The 23652-nt window shown below is 40.6% G+C and overlaps 1 protein-coding gene across 2 annotated transcripts in view; it reads right to left on the bottom strand.

The window, feature by feature from the left end:
- Positions 1 to 420: 420 nt before the first annotated feature.
- Positions 421 to 23652, bottom strand: part of CRHR2 (corticotropin releasing hormone receptor 2) — a 95564-nt gene continuing 72332 nt past the window's right edge. For both annotated transcript variants that reach the window (XM_065744834.1, XM_065744835.1), the window contains 4 exons: positions 18397 to 18482; positions 15778 to 15913; positions 14022 to 14063; positions 421 to 1389 (listed from right to left, as the gene is read on the bottom strand). In XM_065744834.1, coding sequence (XP_065600906.1) covers positions 1249 to 1389; positions 14022 to 14063; positions 15778 to 15913; positions 18397 to 18482 — 405 coding nt within the window. In that variant the 3' untranslated portion in view covers positions 421 to 1248. The remainder of the gene's footprint in view (positions 1390 to 14021; positions 14064 to 15777; positions 15914 to 18396; positions 18483 to 23652) is intronic.

Below are 23652 nucleotides of genomic sequence, written 5' to 3'. Positions count from 1 at the left end.
CCTGTTTCTTTAGCCATACTACATGACTAGAAAGAGGCACGACTAGCAGCATCTAGGCTCAGATCTGGCAGTTCTTCAGTTCCTGTTCTAGTCCCTCAACCCCTCAGATACTATCCTGAAGTTGTTCTTCTCACTGGCTTATTATCAAACAGGATTTCTTTTTTGATCTTGGATACAAGAACAATCTCAAGTCTACAGGTAGTCAGGGCTCCTTTTTCTTCCCAGAGTAAAGAAAATGATGTCTGGTTTTATTGAAACCAACCCAGAGTAGTGTTTATTATTGAAAATATACAGTATTTTTGAACATCACATAAAAAGCCTAGGAGATACAACTGCTCTAGTTCAAAATGCTGAATAGATAATCTTTGTGCAGCATATAGCACTATCTTCATAATGCAAACATCTTCTTCTCATGGTTGATTGTTTTTTTTTACAGTGCTTCCCTTTTATATTTCTTAAACCCAGAAATCATGTCCAGCTGTCCTTCCCCAGCCCAATCATCTTAGGTAAAACCAAACACTTCCCAAAGGCTACTTACATTGTGTGGAAAACATGGGGGTGAGAGGGTTAAGGATACTTTACAGAGAGACTGTCTAGAGATACTGCTGTCCTTTTCAACATCTTCTGCATGAACTATAGTTCTTGCAAGGCAGAACACCCCGTGTATAACAGTCCAGTGATGCCCAGGCCAAGTCCCAGTCTATCAAAGGGAGAAATGAGGAAGGTAGATAAACTTGGGCTCTTCACAGCATTTCTCAGATACTCTTCTTTTCTTGCAGAGAAGAAACTTTTACAAAGGATCAACAATGAGATGGGCTATCTACACACGAGATCTGTTGAAATCATTGGGAACCGATGTACAGGGTGAGACGGGCAGTGTGTCAAAAACAGTTTTGTTCACCACACTATGGGAGGAAAAAACAAAGACAAAACAATAGAGAAAAAAAATTACTGTTCCTGCCACTGTGCTGTTTTAGACTGTGCTGTGGACTTCCGCAAGGTGCAGTCGGTGTAAATTCTCTTCTTTGAATCTGTTTTGCCACCCCGCACTCCAAGAGGCTTTTGCCTGGCTGTCTTAAAGCAGTGTCATGAACATGGGAGATGAGAGTCCACAAAAATACGATGGGCACCTCATTGCGAAAAAGCGCAGTGCAGAGTAAAGGAAGAAAGTTTTGAAGAAAGGGGTTTGGGGAGACCGAAGAAAGAACCCTGAAGGCCACCAGGTGGTGCACAGATGTGCAGGGCATATCACACAGCTGCAGTCTGTTTGATGCTATGGAAGCTGATACGTGTTGGGGACGTGGGGATGGACATGGCGCGTGCCACACGCACTCGGAGCGAGTGATGGTCCTGCCAGCGGTGCCATCTTTTCCTGGCAGCAGAACGGACCTGGTGAAAAAGAAAAATAAGGAAAGGATATGAACACTTGGAATAGTCAGGTGTCCTCGGTGAAGGGACACTACACAGCACTGAGAGAAATGGTGACAGCTGTTGAGCAATCGAAACACAGGGCTTGATTAAGATTCCTACACATGTGCATCTAGTTCAGTCGATACTCTCCTGAGTGCTGTGTTCTGAGGAAAGTGGGTTTCTCAAACCTCACCTCACATACCTGATGTCTCAAATACTTCAGGGCATTTCAAATGGCAATAGATGTCTGAGCTTAGACACTTAAATCAAGCCCTCAAAATGGATGGTCTTGAATGGATGTCTTAGAGAGATCTGTCGCAGGCAGTTGTCTTTCCTTGCACGTGATGGTGCATCTCAGATCATCTAACTGAACATTGGCATCTACAGTGCAGACATATCTGAGCCTGTGGGCTCCCTGTACAGTAGATAAATACTCTGCAGTCAATGGAAGCATCATCCTCAAGCAGATACTTCCAACAGGCCGGATGAATCCTAAGTGCATATTTTTTGCATAGACCACAGAGGGAGCCCAGGGCCTCTAGCTGGAATATGCATGTAAACAAGCAAGAGACAGGTAACAGGAATCCATGCCTAAAACACTACAGGAGGAAAGGCTGGAAATGCTCCTAACACCAAATGTAAGCTTTTTTCTGCCAAAGCACTGGCAAACAAGACTCAAAGTTAGAACCTGAAATAAAGTAGTTAGACCAGTTTCTGGATACTCCTGTCCATCTCCAATTACTGCAGAGTCTTGAGTGCAATTCAGATCCCTAACCTAAGCAGCTAGGTATGTCTTATGTTTAAGGTGAGATGTATCTGGGCTCAGTTTATTGGACTGGTAGTTATAGTTCTAACACTTGGAAAGGGCGTCGACATTCTACTGCCAACCTGAAATCCAGTCAGCTTTGAAGGAAGAATATTTTTAGTATAAATTCAAGGTGTATATCAAGCCAGGTCCTCCTTAGCCAAAGAGGCATTGTTGAGAAGACAGAATTATTGATAATATAATGTAGGCATTATGCCTCAGCTACCAACTCCCAGTTCTCTTCCTGAGAGAATCACTCAATGTGGTCAAAAATCATGATTCATCTTCTCCTAAAGCAAATATCCCAAGCGAGGCAGATACTGTGATTAGATGAAAAATACATATTTCTTTTCATTAGTTATAAAGTGAGTCCAGAGAACTAGCTCTGCTTTAGATATCTGGATTATGAATTTAGCAAAATTTAGACAATATTGATATCTCCCATCTTTAAAGTACTTATCTCCACCATGTCCCTCAAAATTTACGGAGTGCTTTTATCCCTTTTTTACCACTGGCAGGCTAAAGCTTGGGTATTAATAGCAGTGATGTTTTCATAGAGTAGACCTCAACATGGTTCTGCTACCATGGAAACTACACAAGGCCTGAGGTGAGCATGCACAGCCTGTGAAAAACCCACAGCGACACTTCTCAGCACTGCACACCTCATTGAGGTAGACCAAAGCCATCCTCATCCATAATCCTCACTGGGACTGTGGGTACTGAAACATGGTATTGAAGCTACACAGACATTTGTTTTGTGTTCAAGAAACATTATATGTTGTACTGAGGGACATGGTTCAGTGGGGAACTATTGGTGATAGAAGGATGGCTGGACGGGATGATCTTGGAGGTGTTTTCCAACCTTGATGATTCTATGATTCCTTTGTTTCATTTAAAGCTTGTATCTTGTCTTCAGGTGCTGTGTGAAGCCTATTTGAAATATGAGGACCCATCTCAGACCAACTCCAACGCGTTGTCTGTAATGGGTGCTCAAATGAGCTGATGAACTCAAGTAGAAGCACATTTCCCACCCAAACCCCACACTGTGAGTGTGAGGTGCCCTAGAACAGGAATGATGGATGACCTGATGGTAAAACATACAGTCTATAAGCATGGAATAGGAAGGGAGGATCTGCACTCCATTTCTCAGCTGATCGCAATCCTCCCATTCCCTGGTGGGCCTTCAGAGACCTGTACCTACACACTGTCTGTAGCACTTAGAAACTCTGACCCCTTATCCCCAACTTTGTCTGTGTATCATGGAATCATAGAATATCTCCAGCTAGAAGGGACCCATAAGGATAAAATACACCCCATTTTTTGGATGGCAAATATCAGTCTGGAAAACAGTTTTGCAATTGCACCCTCACTTGCATTGTCAGGGGAATCCTGAAACTGAAAATGTGGATTTTCTACCAGAGTCCTTCTAGAAGGTTCAGACTGGTCAAAAAAGGACCTGAAGATCTCTTTCTTTGGTTACTTTCTTGGTTCTGTGTGAGATGTGCTGCTTACTCTGTTCTATCTGGAGTGGCAATGGGGTAGCTCTTTCTGCTTTTGGATTTAAGGCAGTGTATGATATATACTGAAGGGCAGATATCATTGCCATGAAAATGTCAAAGGAATGCATATCATCTGAAAGCTTAATGCTTAGTCTTGGTCAATTTTTTATGCCTTCAATGTAGTCAGTGCAGAAAGAAAGATGTTCCCCCAAAGGAGGTGTCTTAGATATGGGGAATTAAATTCGTCCAGCTTGCTCCACTGAGTGCAAAACAAGCTTAGCTAGATGTTGGGGACCTAAGGCAAATGCTATAAGTAATATGTAAAGTGTCATGGAGTAACTAATGTCTTGAAAATGGCCTGTGAACAATGTCTGCAGAGGGATGTTGGCTCTTGAATGCTCATTTCTCCCCACATGTAACCAAATACTGAGATTTTGTTAGAAAAAGTTTCTTCCTGTTCTGTAGGAGTGAAATTCACCCTTGCACAGAAAGCCTGGGACCCACTTAAGTCTTTCAAGGAAGTGCTCCTCCTCGGGCATTTAATGAGGCCAAGGAAAGGAGGAGCAACTTCATGGGTTTTGTGTTTCTGAGCAATTTGTGTGAACAGGTACTTACTCAGCCAGTGAAGCCAGATTAGATTTATCATTTGAGCTTCAAACCAATCAAGTCATAAAGAGACACCTGGAGATAAAGATGTGAGTCTAAACAAGCAGTTGTCTGAATGCTGTTTATGATATGGTTTGTTTATGAGCTTTGAGAAATGATAAAAAGTAGTAACAGAAGTGCTGTCTTGTACAGCTGGAGCTATTCCTAATGGTCTGGGCATATGAAAATATACTCTGCACTTACAGGGCTGAGTGAAAGCTATTTTTTAATGAGATAATAATTAACAGCAATTAGGATGTGAACAAAGCAGAAGCAGAAATGGTTAAGCTTGAATTTATCTCTTACAGCTGAACTCAGAGACAAAATGATTGCTTAACTTCAAGTCAGAAAAGAAAAAAGGAAAATGGCTGTGACTGCTGTAATAACAATTAAAAAAAAAAAGAAAAATGCTATCACACAGGGAGAGAAGAGTATAAAAAGATAAAGCAAAGTAGCATCTTCAAAGCCAGTTAGCTGTGAGAGGCACTCTATCTCATTAAGCATTTGTAAAGTCAGTATCAAATCCCAGAGTCAGCACTAGCTCCTCTACGACCCAAAATTAACAGCATTAGCCAGTAATAGTCAAAAGAAGTATGAAGATTATCATTAGTGTTAAAACCTATTGAGCAGCCTCATAAATAAAATCATAAGCTTCATCCTTGTGCACCTTTAGTTGCTTGACATGGCAAAGTTTCTCCGTGCTGCTCAGCAAAAAGCTCATTTCTGTTTGACTCTCTTTTTTCATCAAATAGTTATCCCCTTGTAACTACTTTAAATCCCTCTGCATTTTGCCTGCTATGAACAATCACAGTTCCTGAGTGTGCAGTCAAACCAGATTTGCCATCATTTTTGTGCCTATAAAGTGTGGGCACTGTTCTCCATGGGCTTGCTTTCGAACAGTGAAGAGAAAGAACTCGTGTAATGGAGAGGTAGATGCCAGAGGATGGATCACTGAACTGAGGAGCAATCAAACTTTGAGCTCACATAAGAAAATCACTAAAATTCACATCTGGTCTGAAAAAAATTAAGAGCCTCTCATTAGAAGAAGAAAAAGAATGAATGAGAAGGTTTCTCCTTCTCATTCTCAGGATGAAAAGAAGCTTTGCTTTTGATAAAATTGACATCAACTCAGCATTGCTGTTTTATGTGATATAGACTAGCTGCTGGCTAATTTCTTGAAGCCATCACTTACAAGTGAGTTGAGGAAGGAGCATTAAGTGACATTAAAAATCAGTTTTTGGAGGAAATATCTTCCTCTCTAACAAGACTTGACAACTCAAACCATTTACACACTGCTCAGAACAAAGAGACCTATTCACATGGGGCTTCTTCACACAATACTGAGGTAGAAGAGTAGTAACATAGGTTAAAAGGCTCTGATAACGAGAATAGGATTAAAGGAACTGCTGTAATAATGAAGCTGGAAGAAAGGCTACTGGGACACCTCCACACTCTGTCCTCAGAGGACATACCTCACACAAGGATGTGAGCAGGTCGAGGCAGAGGGATGACATGCACTATCTGAATACTGAAATAGTGCTGCTGAGTACTCTGTGGCTATATAACCTCAATTATGCTCATCTTTTGTTCATATGCAGCCTTTTTACTCCCAGAAAACCAGATCCAAAGGCAAACAGAATAAATGAAAGCAGTTTGTAAAGTTCTCAGTGTCTCTGAAACAAACAAATTTTTGCACCATGAAAATGGGCTTCAGTGGTGAGTTTGTACTTGAGCAGCTTTGTGCCATGCTTCAGATCCTTATTCTGCAGTTGGAGGTAAAGGGAGAATAACCCTGGACTTGTTATCTTTGGCTGCAAATGGTGGTGCAAATGGTGGAAAAGCCGATGAAGATTTATTTGATACTATTGTAAGTGATGGATGAGGAATGGTCACTTTCAAGCAATGTTCTCATGAACAAAAGTGCCACCCTAGTGGGTGGCAGCCCTGCCCATGGCAGGGAGTTGAAACTAGATGGTGTCTGAGGTCTCTTCCAACTCAAGCCATTCTACAAGTCTATGAAAAGGGAAATGGCTATGCAGATTTTATATTTCAGGGCACTGGTCTGTCTCAATTGTGTCTGATCCCATTGTGGAATCCACTTACAGGGAGCTCCTAAAGCCACAGCCTTTCTGCCAGTATCCAGCAGAGACACAATCAGGAAAAGCCATGAGATATTGGCAACAGATCATTAAAAGAGACAATCAAAATGGGTCAGATGAATTCTAACCTCATCAGGGTGAATTATTGCCTGTAAAGGGAGTTGAAGATGATCAGCTTACCTGCAAATGTGTATGCAATAGATGTGCAATGTTAGGTTAATAAATTCATCCATTACATGTCAGAACATATAGTAAGGTGATGCCTTACATGAAATCTTGAAGGTTTTCCAGAGGGGTAGGGTGTTCCTCAGGGGAGGAGGGCTTGTAAGTTAAAAAGCCTTAGCAGTGAATGCTATGAAAAAGCCTACAGGCCAAGCTTGTTGAGATCCCTGTAAAGATTAAGTGTAGCCACGAATGGATGCAAAGAAACAAAATGGCCTAAGTGTAGACCCCACTGGTCTGACAGACTTGGGGATCTGCTGATGTGGAATGCTAATGCTCTCAGAGAGACAGGACTTAGTTTTCATACATTTGTGATAGATAATTGAGCAACTATACCTACATTGTACATATCCTATCGGCATGGCTTTTCAAGGCCCCCAGTAGAGCCGAAAGCTTTGGCCAAAGATGGCCATTTTACCAACAAACAAAATACAAAGGAGCCAAACATCTCAATAAAGAATCCCTTACCAGCATAATAATCCTCTTAGGGTGTGGAGGAGATGTAGTCGAAACAGTCTGCAAAACTCAAAGGAAACATGGCAATAAATCCTGTTATTTTCCACAAAAAGGTGGACCCTTTTTTTCTCTCAAATAGCCAGAATCACACTGCTATTTTATGTACCGAAGTTACTCGTTCTTCCTCAAAATTACTCAGTTTAAGTGGTTTGCACGTCTATTTTTCTTTTTTCCAAGAATCTTTAACAGCAATTCTGCACATTCTAGTAACAGAGTTATACTTCTATAGCACCTGTCGGACTGGGACATTGAAGTTCATTTCTAAAGATCACAACAGTGTGATTTCTTTTTAATGTATGTAACAGTTCAAGAAGATATCAAAGTTCTGTCTAATTGAAAAGATTTATTGCACATTTTGTGTAGGAGGTAAATGCTGCTCTCTTTTTCTGGCTCACAAAGGGTCTGCTAAAAAGCAGACACTTGAGGGGAAGGCCATTAATGCTTTCAACTACCTATTACCTGGTGTAGGGAACCTGCTTTGGCAGGGGGTTGGACTCGATGATCTCTAGAGGTCCCTTCCAACCCCTATGATTCTGTGATTCTGTGAACCCAAACCACACCTGTGTGCTTTTGTTGTGGAGTACTCTGGTGTCACTGTCATGGCAGCAGATAAAGGAAAATAGGATGTGGAAGGATCTTTAGATGAGTTCCTATCCTTCCCCATGCCTTGGCTACTACTCATTCTTCTCTGTCTTGTAAGACACCAGTCCAAGAAGACCTAACGGAGTCAAAGATGATTTTCTGTGAAGGTAAATTTCTACCAGAACACATCTGGGCAAGGAGATGATACAGGGAAGAGACTGTGGTCTTGTAGTGATCTACGGCCTCGTGGTCCCACAGAGAAGGCTTCATTCCTTCACTTGACTCTTTATTGACCTGTCACCCTCAGAGACATTTAGCAGCAGTACTCACATCCATATTGTTGGGCTCTTTGCTGAAAAAGCAATAATTGTGGCAGATGGAATTAAATTTTAGCCCTCTAGTCCACCTCCATATTCATATTTATTCAGCGATTTAAAGGAATGCTTAATGCATGTCCTTTGGGTTGGGAACGATTAATGTGAAGTCTGCTTAGATTGATGGGCAGGTGGATGACTAACTGTTTAGGTCATGATTCATAGCTGGCTATTAGAATGAATAGCCTCCCAGGATGATCAGATCAAAGTAAACCACTTTGAGCTTAATAGATTTTGAGAGACAGATGGTGCCTGGGTAAAGGGTCAATATATTAAAAAAATAAATAAACATATTTGTCCTTGCCTTGCATCTAGTTGCGAGAATAATTTACAGTGCCATCTAATGAAGTAACTTCTATTCCTCTCTAGAAATAATTGCTTTCTTTCTTAAATGTTAATTTATAACTGACTGTTGATTTTGACCTGATCATACCAGAATCTGCTTGAGCTGAGGATTCACTCTTTGCAGGATAATTTCTGACACAGCCCTTGCTAGTTCTGCACCCTACCAGGAATGGCTGGAGTTAAAGGATAACCACCTTATTACAGATACAGGATTCATGAATTATAAATTAAGTTTAGAAGAGACCTCGGATGGTTTCTGGTTTAGCACCATGATTAAAGCAAGACCAGCACAGAATTTATATCCAGTTTTAAAATGTTGTCAAGGCCTTATTCAGTCATTTCAAATATATCCAAAGATAAACATCTCAAAATACCTCTTGACCTCTCTTCAAGTGCTTACACATCCTCAGTAAGATTGTTTTTCCCACAGTGTTTAACCAGGATTTCTCTTATTTCCTTCATTATGTTTGATAGAATGGACTTCTACATCTATTCATTCATTAAGCACTATCACTTTATGAATGTGGGTCATTTTCACACATCACCACTTCCACTCCTAAGCATCTTATTACAGTACAGTGTAATAATTTCCTATTACAGTTGTTAGGTTTTCCAAGGATCTCAGAACTTTCTTAGGAATCAACTCTGATGGTTATTGAAAGTTACATAGAGCATCCAGCAACAATTAGGTATTCTCTGGAGGCAAGAATCCTTCCCCTTTAATCCTCTTGTTTCCACCATGGCTTTGCTGAGGTAACAGGGCTATTGTGAAGTTCTCATTGCTCTGAAGGGCTACCAGTGTCTGACCAGAAATAATTCATTTCCTTTTTGGGGAACGGTGAAACATCTGAGATCTGATCTCCTCTTCAGATTACAACCAGCAGTAGCTGTAAGACCAAGGCTAACCCAACCCCTACAGACAGATATATTTGGAATACAACACAAAAATTGAACTCTTTTACTTCCCTTTTCTCTCTCAGGAGAAGATCATTGCTAGCAAGGAGGTCTGGGTACCACACTGGAAATAAAGCTGGAGGGAAGACCCATTTCCTTTAAAGATATTTTATCTGGAATCAATTAATAAGATAATGGAAATTCTGCCTGTGAGCAGAAGCTGTGTACTAAAAAATTCAAATCCTGGAGACAAAAGTACAAAGAAACCCCAGATGAGCAGTGAGCCTGGAGATGAACAGTGATTAAATTGCTACAGAGCATCACTATGGCTTCCCCAGTGCTCTCCTATGGAAAGCCCAAGGGGTATGAAGCCCAATTAAATTGTCCTCATTGACCAGTTGTTAGGCTTCCTAACGGAGCTTCTTTTGGTTATAAAGATATAACAAATATTTTTCCTGGACTTCATAACATGAAAAGTAAGCAACTCTAAGGAACCTCCTCATATTTCTAGAACCTTCACTGAGCCTTTTCCAATTTCAGATCTGGCTGTGACCTTGATAGGTAGTGATGTTTTTTCGACATTCATTTCTGAAGATTATATTCAGGAAGTCAGATGTGCCATGTGAGAGTCTTCCCATGCTACACATCCTTTTGAAAGACTTTAATTAAGCCCACGCTATCAGCTACTGGATGAACTCACTATATTCCACTGCAGAGGCTGAAGAGATGATGTAGTGATTTTTATAAATCTATACTCTCATCCATACTTACACAAAGGTGAAATAACATGAAAGCATAACACTGCTTACACACTATTATACAGTTACAATCAAAATGATCTAGATAGAATGAATTTCATCAACTCAAAAATCCTAAATATTCTTCAGTGAACTGTAATAAAAATTTTCCATTGTTCTGCCAAAGTGTATTTTGTTCAGTATAGCTTCATGCCAACAACACTGTAACTGTAACTGAATTCAGTATTGGGATCTGTGAATTGATTGGGACATTTTTGAGGAACATTTTCATTTTTGAAGTCATTGAAAAGAAAAGCCCACAACATTCATACCTCTTGTGATATGTATTGTAAATGCATACATCCTTTCTCATGACATAATTTCTCATAACATCTGGAAATCTCAAAAATATCTCTATCTCAATCTGAAGTCTTATCTCCCATTAGGGGGCTTGAATGAATACACACTCCCTTCAGATCTGGTCTGAAACTTGTGGAATTGAAAGAGAGATGTTTGCATTCCAAGGTCGAATGCCCACCTCAAAGCACAAAGAAATAAACTGGCTCCATTTGAATTTTTTTGCATGGAGCTCAGTTTCATAGGGGTTTTTTTGTTTGTTTGTTTATTTTTTTCTCTTCAGTGATCAGATTCAGAACTGTCAGACCAAAGCATCACAAAATCAAGACCAAGACCTTTCATAGTGAAATCTTGTATTACAAATGTACCAGCTTCAGTTGGAGTGCTGGAGGTGCCTTCTCCCTTAGGAAATTACAATTATTCAAGTAATGCATCTGTGTCATTCCTCTGATTTGAAGCAAAAGAGCACATAGGGGGAGAAACAAATTTCTGTGCTAAGTCGTAAGAGAACACTGGTTTAAACCTGGGGAGGCTACATGATGTTACACAGCAAAAACTCCTTTCTGCTTTTTCTTTTGCCAAATTTAACAGGTAGAATATTGACACACACACACACAAAAAGACAGAAACTTTGGTGTCATCTCTGATCCATATTGTGTGAGTTCTACTGCCGGTGGTTATTAGCTCTACTATAGGCAGTTACTGGCATCAGTGTCAAATACAAAATGGAAGAGATGCAGCTAAGATCACGGTGTAATTAAAGCTTTAAATTAATGTATTTTCTATCCTTTTGCTCATGTCATAATTAAGAGTAGGACAGGCACTGTGTGGGCTGAATAACCTGTTAAAGACCATTACATGCATTTAAAGCACCCAAGTCTGTCATAACCGAAGAACTTGAAGTATTTATAAACTTCTGAGATAGCAAATCATCAGCCCATCTATCACACAGACAGGAATACCAGCCTGATTGAAGAGATGATAACTCATCAAGGCTTCAGTGATATTTATAAAGATTTCATGATGAATGTTCTGCAGTTACAATTCCATGTGGATATTTATACAGATTTACTTCTTCAACAGAATTCTTTGTAGCAGGGCACTCATCAGATCATGCAATTAACTATTCAGTAAGCAAAATCTGCTGTGGATTTTACTCATAGTGCTGGGGGATGGAGTGGCATTCCCTTCATCACCACTCGTACTAGGGATGACTGTCTGAGGGCAACTGAAGTCAGAAGAACACAAATGTCATTTCGGCACTTCTTTTCCAATGTGATACTGTACACATGGACTGAGAAATACAGATCTCTTAATAGCAGATATTTGAGGAACACTTAAAGCACTGCAAATCAAAATGAGCAATAAATCAATATGACTTTCACCACTGAGATATGGAAGTTAACAGTAAGGAAATGCACTTTTGCTATGATAACAACCAAGGCCCTCATATGTGAAGGCCTTTCCCTTCAGAAGGAGGTAAGACACAGTACTATGGCAAAGTTTTGCAATGGGATGTGATGTGGCCTTCAGAATGTGAGGTGGGAAACAATCTGTTTTTAGAACACTTTATGAGTGCGTGGAGATCTGGGGAGGATAGGCATTATCACAAGGGAGAGGTTTCATAACAGTGTACTATAAGGTACAATCTTTTTCTGGGCAGAGGCACTGGAAACTCAAAAGTCTCTCAAATGTCACTGAATTTTCTACTTCTTTCTAAGTTTTTTCAGATCTGAAGCTGGAACAGAGCAAGTAACTTCACCCTTTCAAATCCTTATGATACTTTAAAATCATACCCATAGTACAATAAGATGAATCCAAACTCCTTTTACTCTTTTGAAAGAGAAAATGCTGAAATGTTTAGGGAACTTAGGCTTAAGTAATATCTCAGAAAAGCAGATATAATGATATATCTAGTCAACTGGAATTCGCACAATAGATGTAAGCATGTGGATACAGGGAAGTTTTAGCTCACAAATTCTAGTTTCTAGTTGTCTACATGTGAACCAAATATCTAGGCAAGCATTAGAGTAGAGAGCTAGTCCATACTGTCAGCAAAGTCTAGAATTCCTTAAGTGTGCAAATCTGTTGTAGACTATGGTGATGAGAAAGAGACTGTACTGTCCATTTTGAAGTAGTTGCATAGAAACCCCACTGTACCCTCTTTGGTTTGCCACTGCCCACCCAGAAGGTGTGGATTTCTTACAAGTCATGCATCACAGACAAGCAGAGCCGTGTGGATGCCTCAGATACCTGACAGCTTCTGAAGTGGCTCTAGATACCCATATCTGGGGAAACGAATTAAGCCTCAAATCACTCAAGTTGGGTGCCAACCTTGAACTGACTACCAAAGAAGTGAAAATTTTAAATTGCAATGGCAGTGTGATACAATCATTGGTACAGAAGTTCTTTCAGATCTGCTAATAGGTTGCTATCAAGGCATAGAGGGAGAACATAAGTAATTCATCCTGCCTTTCAACATGTTCAATTATGTCTGACCTTCCTAAAGTTGTAAGAGATGGAAAGTGGGCTCATGGTTTTAGAGAACTTCAGAATGCTGCAGTGAAGGAGCTCCCACTTCAGGACAGAAGAAAGAATCTAAGAACAGCCAAAAAGAGTGAAATCCTGGTATGGATTTCCTACTGGTTCTAGTTGTAGATAAACAACAAACAAACAGGCCAAACAAAACCAACCCAAAATATTGGTGCTCCAATGGCCGAGAAATAGAAAATGTTGAAAGCAGCTGGGTGGGAAGACATGGCCATTCTTTCTCATACTGCCATACAGGGAACCCACAATGAAACCAAAAACCAGCACACATATAATATATACCAACACAGCAGGAGTAACTAAGAAATGAAATTAACTTCTGCAAAGACCCAAACTATAACTGGACAAAGAAGTTGTGTTAATGCAGATAAATTAGACACAGGCAATGCAAGCAGGGAAAAAATGTAATTCTCTCACACTTTGAGGTTTAAGTCAAACATTAAGAGGTGTTAGTGAAACACTTATTTTGTGAATATAAGTCCCCAAAACTAATCCAAAGTAGCACAGTGACCCTGTACTCAGTACTCTTCTTTGAGTACAACAGGCATTGTTCATTCAGAGAGAGCCTCACGGAAAAACTCACTCAACTCAGCATGGCATTCCCTTTATAATAACGGGTCACCTGTAGCATACCCTTATCAAGAGCCCAGATGAGAAATAATGCTTATTTATACCCAGAAACCATAGCTGGAATTACAGGGAAAATTCAAATAAGTCTTAAAATGAGGAAAAAATATGTAATCTGAGAATATTTCTTTTCCTCTGCCCTCCCAGTTGTAGCTGAGTGGGATAAAGCTTTCTGAACAAAGGATACTCACTACGAGAGTTAGGAAATTCAGATACACATTAACAGAAACTTCTCCAAGAAGAACAGACTGATGGGACTACAACCCCACGTAAAAACATCTCATGTTGTATAAGCAAGCACTGAAGTAGTTTCCACCTCCTGAGAACTATTGGCACTGACAGAAGAGGACACTACTTACCTCACCATTCAAGAAGCAGTAAAATACTGACACAAAGAAACCCTGGAAAGAACAGAAAACAGTCCATTATTAGGTATTTTAACATGCAGAACTGGGGACTGTGTTTTATTCTGGTATCACCCTGAGCACAAACACAACCTTGTTGGTGTCATCCTCTCATAGCCAGACAAAGTCTTTGCCCTACAATTTCATGAGAAGATTCCAGGTGCCTTGCAGCAAACTGCTAAAACATGAGAGCTACAACCCAGACACTGATCGAGAGAATTACCAATACAGTTGTGCTAAAGTCTTTCTACAGCTTCCAGCTGCCTCCCCAAAATGGCAGAGCTCTTTTCATGTCTTGGGTCATGCCAGCCAGCTCAATGCAGATGTCTTACATACCACAGAGGGTGTCAGATGGCCTCAAATGCTCTTGTGGGGGCAAGTGCATCATCAGGTTGCTTACAGTCAAGTGAGCTGCAGTGCTCTGAGGAATCTATTGACTGCATCTACTATGCCTCTCTAATGACTGCAAAGATTGTAATAACTGTAATATAAGCCTAGATGACACCATGACGACACTTTCATTTTTAAACCCATGAGCAGAGTCTCATTTATTCTGCTTCCAGCAATGGACTGCAATTATTGTCACCATAAAGGAGAGATTCATCACACATCCTTTCTTACGTATGCCTTTGTAATGCTAACAATAAGACAAGCAGTGTAGCAGTTTCTGCGACACTGAGCAATACAATTAATTTTAGAGAATGAAAAATGTGAATTAGTTCACTGGAAAGGTCTAAAGTTCCTTTGTTCGTTGATTAAAACTGTCACTTTTCTTTCTGATTTTCCATTTCCAGTAGGATGCTCTGTGCCTCAAAGCTAAACACACAATTAGTAAATACAGTAATCCAAAGGTCAAAGCATTTGGATTCCAGAGTCTTAGAATCCAAACTGGCTTGGCAGTCAGTGTGCTGTATATTTGGATTTATATCCTGGACATCAGGGTATCTGTTCCTGTAGTTATCTTTAGTAAAATATTAATATCAAACATAATTCCACTCTAGTCCAAGAGGATCTTCAAGATGAAGCAAGATTACAGACCACACCTAAGCAGAGGTAAATGGTCAAACACAACTCAGTCATCTCAGTCGCTTTGCTTTTTTTATGGTGTTTTTTTTTTGCCAGATTCAGAAAGGTGGGACAATTACCTTCCACTATGTTTTATATACTGGCAGAAATCTTATAAAATTCAGCAGAAGGAGGAGATAGAGTACAACTACTTGTAGACTTGGTAAGTCTAAAGCTGAGTATAACACACAACTGCAGGAGCGCTGGAGTGGGAAGCTGGGTAATATTTAAGACACAGTTAATGTCTTAATCAAGTATGCCCAACAGGCAGGAGCTGTTTTCCTTTGTTTGGGAACATCTAGTTTAAATCTCAGCTCAATCTGTGAAGAAAGAAGCAGTTTGGAAGCGTGATTCATCATCCTCTCTCAGGCAATTCATGATGGGATGAAACATTATCTCTCTGCTGATTTGAGATGGGGCTGCAGCTACAGAGTGAACACAGTGCTGATAAGGGAGGTGAACCCCTCCGGAACACACCTGAAAGATCTCCACTTCATATCTGTTAAGTAAGCATAAATAAATAAGCTGGACTCTTTTCAACAATACTGGTGTGTCATGGAATTCATTGTCATAAGATTCAAGGCTGAAAAGCACAAAGGGTCTTTTTAGCAGCTGCCAATACCCAAATATAAAATTGATTTCCTACCTGAAAAGACTGCAGAAATGAATTGAAATAGATGAAGACAATTTGGGAAATGTCATCTTCACCTGGGTTAACGAAGAAAAGCATATATGTGATGCCCAGCAGAGGCAGAAGAACTAAAGTTGCCTTGACTGCCTTCCTGTTGGGAGAAAACAGAAACCACCAGTGAACACAGGAGAGAGCTATGTTTGTTATCTGAAACACTCTACAATGAGACAGAACAAAGAAAATCAGTCCTCTACTGGGGAGAAGCATGTCTCAGAGCAATTCAGAAGGAAATAATATGTATAGTCAGTAGAGAAGAGAACCATTTTCAGATAGAAATTCACGTGTAAAATTCTGCCAGTGTCTAACATAGGTGCTTGGAGTTATGGAATACAAGTACTCCCAATACGCAGCTCCATTTTCCACCAGAAAGAGTGGTGAGGCAGTGGCACAGGCTGCCCAGGGAGGTGGTGGAGTCACTGACACTGGACGTAGTCCAGAACTGTGAAGATGTGGCAATGAGGAACACGTTCAGTGGGCACGGTGTGGGGGGGTTGGGGTTGGACTTGGTGCTGTTAGTGATGGTAGAATCACAGAATTGTAGGGGTTGGCCAAAAGTCTGGATTGAGTTTAGCAGGGAGAAGGGAAAAAACGTCAGCCTTCACATCCAAACCATGGCTGAGTTTGTGAACTGTTCCTCATCACTGCTTGACAACTTGAAGAAAAATGTTCTGGGAAAGCCTTTGCCATGCAGTCCTCTTTGTCCCCACAATCTGAACAAACTGAAACTTTTTTACGTCCTTCTTTCTTTCTCTACTTCCTCCAGACAGTTTCTGTCCCATCTCCAAGGCTTGCATTAGGCTGAAAAACGGAGACCCTTTGCAGGCCCAGTGAGTGACCCTTTACACCTCAGGAGGATAATGTGGTAAATCCTGCACCAGAGCAGGACATCCTAAGTCTCTACAGATCTCCACAGTAAGAGATGGATAGAGACAGGTAAGCAAGCAGAGGAGCACAAAACACTACCAGTATCAGGAGACAGCAATGGTCTTAACAAACTATCTGCTACACTATTTAATACTTGCTTAACAAATGTTTGGAGTATTGAGACCAGCAAGGCTTGCCCCAGGTTCCAGGAATCCAAAGGGTTTCTATTTCAGCTGTGAAATGGAAGATTCACCTACAGAGCTTATAGTGAGGATAAGATCACCATCATCTGTTCAAGGACAAAGGCAGTTACTTTAGATTGCCTCCGAATCTAATATCTCTAATCCCTGCCAACTGCAGCAGGGAGTACAATATAATGAGATTTGAATTGGTGCTGGGTATTTCTTTTTGGTGTATTATTTTTTTTTATGTTAACTTTAGTTTCACGGCATCAGCGTGGAGCATGAGAAAAGGATATTTTTTTTCCCTTTCATTTCTTGTGAAATGTGCAAAGAAGAATCTGAGCAAGGGAATCAGACCACTGCATTAATTTCACATTTGTCCCCAGACCCCAGACGGGAAGAGAGGAAGGAACCGGGGAGAAAAACAAAATTCCATTACTGCAGGAGAACTGCCTCTGAAGTCAAGAGCAGGCTGATTTGAGGACATCAGGCTTCAAGCCTCAGCTTGATACACTGAGATTTTATCTAGAAATGACTTAGAGTATTACAGACAATATTACCCCACAAAAACGGTGCTATTTCTCAGAGTGAGGACCTGACAGTCCATAAATGCTCCAAAACACAGGCCCATTTGGCAAGGCACTGTAAATAATAATAGAGAAAAGGCACTCAGCATCTCCTGATTTCTAAGAATTTTCCTTTGGGACTGTTGGGTCTGCTCTAAGTTCCCTGCACTGACAGAGAGGCCAGCCCTCCTTCCTTCTACTGCTCTGGGCTGCACATCCCTGTCGTTTTCTCTTTCTGCAACACTTGTGTTTGGGAGGTTGCATGGACAGCCCTAGGAAATGCTCTTCCTGAGAAGGAACCCCATAAACATGTAATAATGAGTCAATACTGAGTGGTTTCTGTTTTTCTTTTTTTAACTCCTGGCCCTGTTAGAATCTTAGTTATGAATGTAGATATAACATGCACACACACGTGATTTATTGGGAAGTCTTGATATTGCATTGTTCTGTATCTACAAAGCTGGAGACCGGGACAGAGAAGAGACCTAGAAGGGTCTGAACACTTACACTGATCCATCAGATTAGCTGGATGAATGGTCTAGCCCTCACTGTTATGACCTATCTTTATAATATAATACACACGCTCGAGTACATAAAGAGGTTCATAAAGTTCCTATTCTTCCTGACCATTCTGATTTCATTGGAAGGGGGAAAATTCACGTGTACATGGAGCCATGAAGGAAAGGAGGCTTGGGCAGCACACCACTGTCTCAGCACCTCTAAACCTCAAAGGTTTCCATCTTTTGGACATTGAAATGGAGTGGGCAGAAAGAACGCAGGTGTCGTTTTGCAGCTGGCCTGTAAAAATAAATACTGTGGATCTAATTATGAGCTGAAGGGGCAAGAAGGACATCCTCTAAGATTACACTGGCATTGGGAAAGACAAAGATGAGGTGAGGACAGGATGGACAAGGCAGTTCTTTGCTACCACCACCAAGAGTAAGAAGCACCAGCTGACTTACCTGTACTGTATTGTTTCTGAAGTGGTTGAAGCTCTCAGCTTTGTCATTAAAATTCTAACTATGTTAAATAGAAATACAAAATTGATCTGGAAAAGAAGGAAGAGAGAGGAAAAAGTAAAACCAATGAGTCAAACAGAGGCTTAAAGGATAATATACACCTTAGAAGGCACATTCTGCTGTTGAAATCTGATCAAATGCAGCCTCCTGGCTTTATCACTGATTGCAGCAGTTACCAGAAATACCAGATAATGCAGCAAATACCCAACAGCTATTAATCCTTTCAAACAGAAATGCACATGTGGAACAAAACGGATGGTCCCAGCAAGTAGCTTTATTTTGATACCCCTTTACTCTTTCCCTGGGTGCCACAAGGACCTAAGGGTGGGCTTTGTTTGGACCTTTGTGCCTGACTCTGGCTTAGCTCACCCAAGCTCGCTGGATGGAGTATTTGGCAGTTCTGCATTGTGCTGATATGGCAGGCTGTAATGGCTAGGTAGGGCTCCCCAGACCCAAAGTACAAAACTGCAGAGCAGAAATCCAAATATAAGTTAGTCACACCAGACTGTCTTTAGATTCAATGGAGTCTACTCACCCCACTCTGCAAGAGACATTTAAAACAGAGCAGATGAATCCTACTTGCAAATAGATGTTTTTTTTGCACTGTCTTTAAAGGTGAGACAATGGATTTATCATTTCCCATTTTAATCTGCTGAGCTGGGTAACGATTATTTCCATTACATTATCACTGCTGAGAATTGAGATTTGCTCTAACTGCTGTTTTAGCATATGCTAGCGAGTTTCTTATATAAATTTCCTTCCAGTGTAAATAGGAAAAACATCTGAAAAGAAAATTCTGAACTGTGGACTGTGATCTGAATTTGGCACCTAGAAGCAAGTTTTGTGTTGCTTTCAGCACGAAGTAGGGAAGCCTGCAACAGACTGATCTGTCTCAAATTTGTTGGCCATGTATTCTGTCAGAACTGCAGAATGGTTATCTCTGGATTGCCGAGGTCACAACCCAAGCTTGTGAGAGAAGATATTTATCAACATGTTTATCTCCCACTTCCAGAGTGCGAGGGCTCCTGGCACTCTGCAGTCTTTGAGAGGAACAATTGTGACTGACTTCCAACTATTTATGAACACTGTAGCGGAGCTGCTACTATAAAGGTGTTCTCAAAATATGCTCTTTATTTTCCCCAATGAATTGTGATATATTTCGGTGATTACAATATCTTGGCATCCTCAGAGTGTTCCCTGTAGTTACTGTAGTATTATTTATAACAAATGGTGCAATAAGCCCTCAATGGGAGACTGGCAGTGTTGGGAATCTTGTACATTGAATGTTTCTTATGCGAGATAGCAAAATGTTGCTCTAAGAGTTATGTGACATCTTAAAAAATGCTTTCCTTGGCAGAGCAGGGCCATGGGGAGTCTAAGAAATAAATAAAGCAGCACAGTTTGTATACACGTTCTTAAGAGAATTGTCTTCGTTGTATTTCAGAACTTGAAGTCAACTGTTTCTCACTTCAGTCATCAGAGACAACTGCCTCAAATCACTGGTTTGATGTGAATCTTAAACTCTTCACATTCATGTCTGCATCATCCTTCAGTGGCAGAAACGTTCAGGCTCTACTGAGGGGCCGGAGGTGGGGGTCTCCTTCACCCACAGAAATAATGCCTTTGCCTCTGGAATTAAACTACCAAACCTTGTGGTTCTCCATCAGTTCAGAGTCAGATTTGGGTGGCTTCTATCAAGGAGGAAGAATTGGCATTGAGCAAAAACTTGCCACTTTTGCAGTCATAATGGAAGGTGCCTGACGGAATTATAGATGTAGGCAAGGGTACGTTTCAAATACAAGGAGGAATAATTTCATGGGACTAACATGATGAACTGGACTGGAGATAGCATTTCAAGTTTCAAGAGTTCTAGCTTGATGTTACAGCAGGGAACAGAAATCCAAATTGCCAGGCTGCATCCAAAAGATTAGGATTTTTGATCTTCTTTGAAATTAAATTGTGTTGTGCGATTTGTCAGTCCAGAGTGAAAACTGTGAGCTGAAAGTTTTGGGGAGTTATTTCTTCAGGGATTCTCTTTTCCCATATAAATCAATTTTTTATTCCCTCACTCTTTTCCCTGAGCTCCCCATTCAAGGGCTGTTGAAAGAAACCAGTGCTGACATACAGAAAAAAATGTACTAATACTTCTCACCTAGATTTTTGTGTGTGTTTGCCCTGATCCCTGGTGACAGCTGGCTTGCTCATCTGGTTGGCAGCATTAATACTGACTCCCAGTGGAGGCCTCATCAGGGAAAGAACTCAGCTACCCAGGCATAGATGATGACACTGTCCAAGGTGCTCTTGCATAGGTGAGGGCTACGGATGGCACTAGTACATGTGACAGAGAGCAGCTAAGAGACCTAATATGTCTGCAACAGCAAGAGGAATGCAGGTACATCAGTGCTCACTGTAAAATGTTGCCCAGGAGTCAAAGGAAGGTCTGCTAGGGCCTTTTTAACATTTATGGGAAGGGAGGAACAGTGAGGCCTGAACAGGTTTTGGGAAAAAAATAGAGCTTGGGCTCGAAAGAGTCACCCACACAAAGTCATCCATCCAAAGTGTTATTTCACACCATTTAGGGGCACCCCACCTGAGTTTCAATGGAATGAACGTGGCTGTACCTCCTGAGGGTCTGTGACATTATGCTATATGAAAGGTTCTAAAACATTCAGTGGCACCAACGCCAAGGCTTCCTTTTTGTCTCCATTTGAGTTTCATTTGGAGGTCTTTAAGAGCTGGAACTGGACAACATCTCAACGGCAGAGTTCAGCAAGCAGAAAATTGCAGGACAAAAGATGCAAATGGATAACATTGAAATACTTTTTTTTTCTTCCAGGTTTTGCCTACTAGAAGCACACCTGATTTTGTTCCATTTTAATCATTTATTTTAGAAGACCATTACAAAAAGACATGTGGCTCATTTGCACCTATTAGTAGCACTCAGAGGTCTAATCTGAAGATAAATTTTCAACACATAATCAGATGGATTTTAGGATCCATTTGTCTGAGGTGGTTTTGATATCACAGCTCACAGGGATGAAGTTAATGCATAGTTTGAGATCATTCTGGAGAGAAGACAATCTGGGAATCTAACAGGGAACAGACTGCTGCACATAGCTTAAAATGGAAGTCTTTGAAAGGAAAATGGAGCTATTTTCACAGCTGGAGCAGAACCACATTTCTAGTGACTACCAGAACGAGTCTGATTTAGAAGTACGGAACATCAAGCCTCTAGTGCTTATTCTGTATATATTTCTGTATATACACAGTAGCATCTTAAAGAAGAAAAGAGCTTTCCACTGCGAAGTGAGTCTTCCTGGAGAAGAGCCTCTGTGCTATATCCAGCAAAGTACACAATTATCTGTTCAGGACTTTTTCTGTTGTGGTTGGAGTTCTGTGTCAACACATTAGTTTCTCTCAGAGCCAGGGAGCTCTAACAAAGCCCACACATCAGTTCCGTTAATGAAGGCTGATGAATGGATATTTAAGAGAAGCAACGATGACAGCCAGTGCATCTTTTTATTTATCTTTAATCTGATTTGATATTTTTATTCAGTTCTGTTTATATAACACATTTTCTGCTTTGTAATGAAAAAGAGAATTAGGGATTTTTCCCTTGATATGCACTGGCAGATAAAATCAGTCCAAAGGCAAGATCTTGAATATTGCATAAAAGAACTTCTTTTGTATTCTCTCACTGTTATTTGTGGTGTGCTAAGAATATCCTTATTGCTGGAATAAGACCCTCTCCAGTTACAGCTGGGAAAGAAGTAGCTTTCATTACTTGCCAGGACTTTGGAGGTTTCTTGTTTCCTTTTCCAGACTGGGATGAAAATTTAGAGCTCAAGAATTAGTTCTGTAAGTCAGTGATCCAGAAAGCACTTGGACCACCTGTTTTGGCAGAGATAATTTTAATCTGAATGTTTAAACCTGGAAGACCTTTTGAACCAAAATAAACTTCCCAGTGAATGATTTTGGTCATTAAAAATTTACAAAAAAAAGAAAAAAGAAAAGAAGAAAAACAAATTCCATTTGAGTGGAAATTCATCTCCCTTAGAGAGATGAAATAGCCAAAATATTCCAAGAACCACGAAAGAGTACAAAGGCTTCTTTGCAGTTTTCATTAAAATCAAGAACTGAAATGCAAAGTCGTTATGCTCTTCTTCTCTTTTGAGAGTTTAATGGGAAACTAGCATTTATTTTCCTCATTTCTGTTGGGCTTCTTACTTTATGCTTCGCAGAAAGCTTGCATTTCTATGCTTCCCAGAATGCTTGCTCCTCCTCCTTCTCACTCCCAGGAAACGTAAATATTAATCTACTTAGCCTTTCCATTTTTATGCAATGTGGTAAAATCCCCCCCAGGATTAAGTAACCCAAATTGGCATCAAAGCAGTTGTCTTAGCTGGAGCTGCCATCCTGACCTCAAATGAATAGTCTGCCAGTTAATGCCTCTTTTTAATTGTTCTATCATATGGTCCTGACATGATTTTCAGAGGTGTCTCATTACTGGAGTTTCCCTACTGAAGGTCACAGGCACTATAATGTCACCTTTTGGCAAGCAGCAAAGTGATGCAAAATGCATTCTGATCAGGAATAATGAGATGTGATTAAGAGGAGCAAGACATAATACAGTGGATGATAGGAATGGATGAGACTCCCTAGGACAGCAGTGTAAGACCAACGCTTTGGGCAAGCACAGCAGGACTGTGTGCATCCTGAAGATTGTATGGGATAGAACAGAGTTTTGGTGGGGAAAGGAGAAGGTGCTAGATGAATGGCTAATTCCCTGCCTAATGTATGTGTTACACATGAGCACACAGACCCCTCTCTTTGTCCATGCTTTGACCAAAACATCAAATCCAACTCTAGTTGCAGTTGAGATGGCAATAGCCCTGCATCATACATGAGCACGTCCAGAGTCTTTTTACCAATCTTATAACCCCCATCTGTGATCCCCACACTACTCTTCCAGGACATTAATCTCTCCTGAAATATCTCACACTCTTTTTCAAATGCTTTGTTAAAGAAACACTCTGTGGGACTCTTCCAAGTCAAATCACCCACCACAGGGTCTCTAGTTGTGTAACTCAACAAAGCTTCTCTCCAGCTGTTTCATCTGGCAAGTCAGGAGCACACTGAATGTTGTAACACCAGGAAATAAATATCACAGTAAAACAACAATGGCATGCAAACAAAACA

This window comes from Cyrtonyx montezumae, unplaced genomic scaffold, assembly GCF_038088225.1.
Source record: "Cyrtonyx montezumae isolate F1298 unplaced genomic scaffold, pur_monq_1.0 scaffold_32, whole genome shotgun sequence".
Classification (NCBI taxonomy): Eukaryota; Metazoa; Chordata; class Aves; order Galliformes; family Odontophoridae; genus Cyrtonyx; species Cyrtonyx montezumae.
The sequence above is the reverse complement of the archived record's forward strand: the minus strand, read 5'-3'. Positions and strand labels throughout refer to the sequence as shown.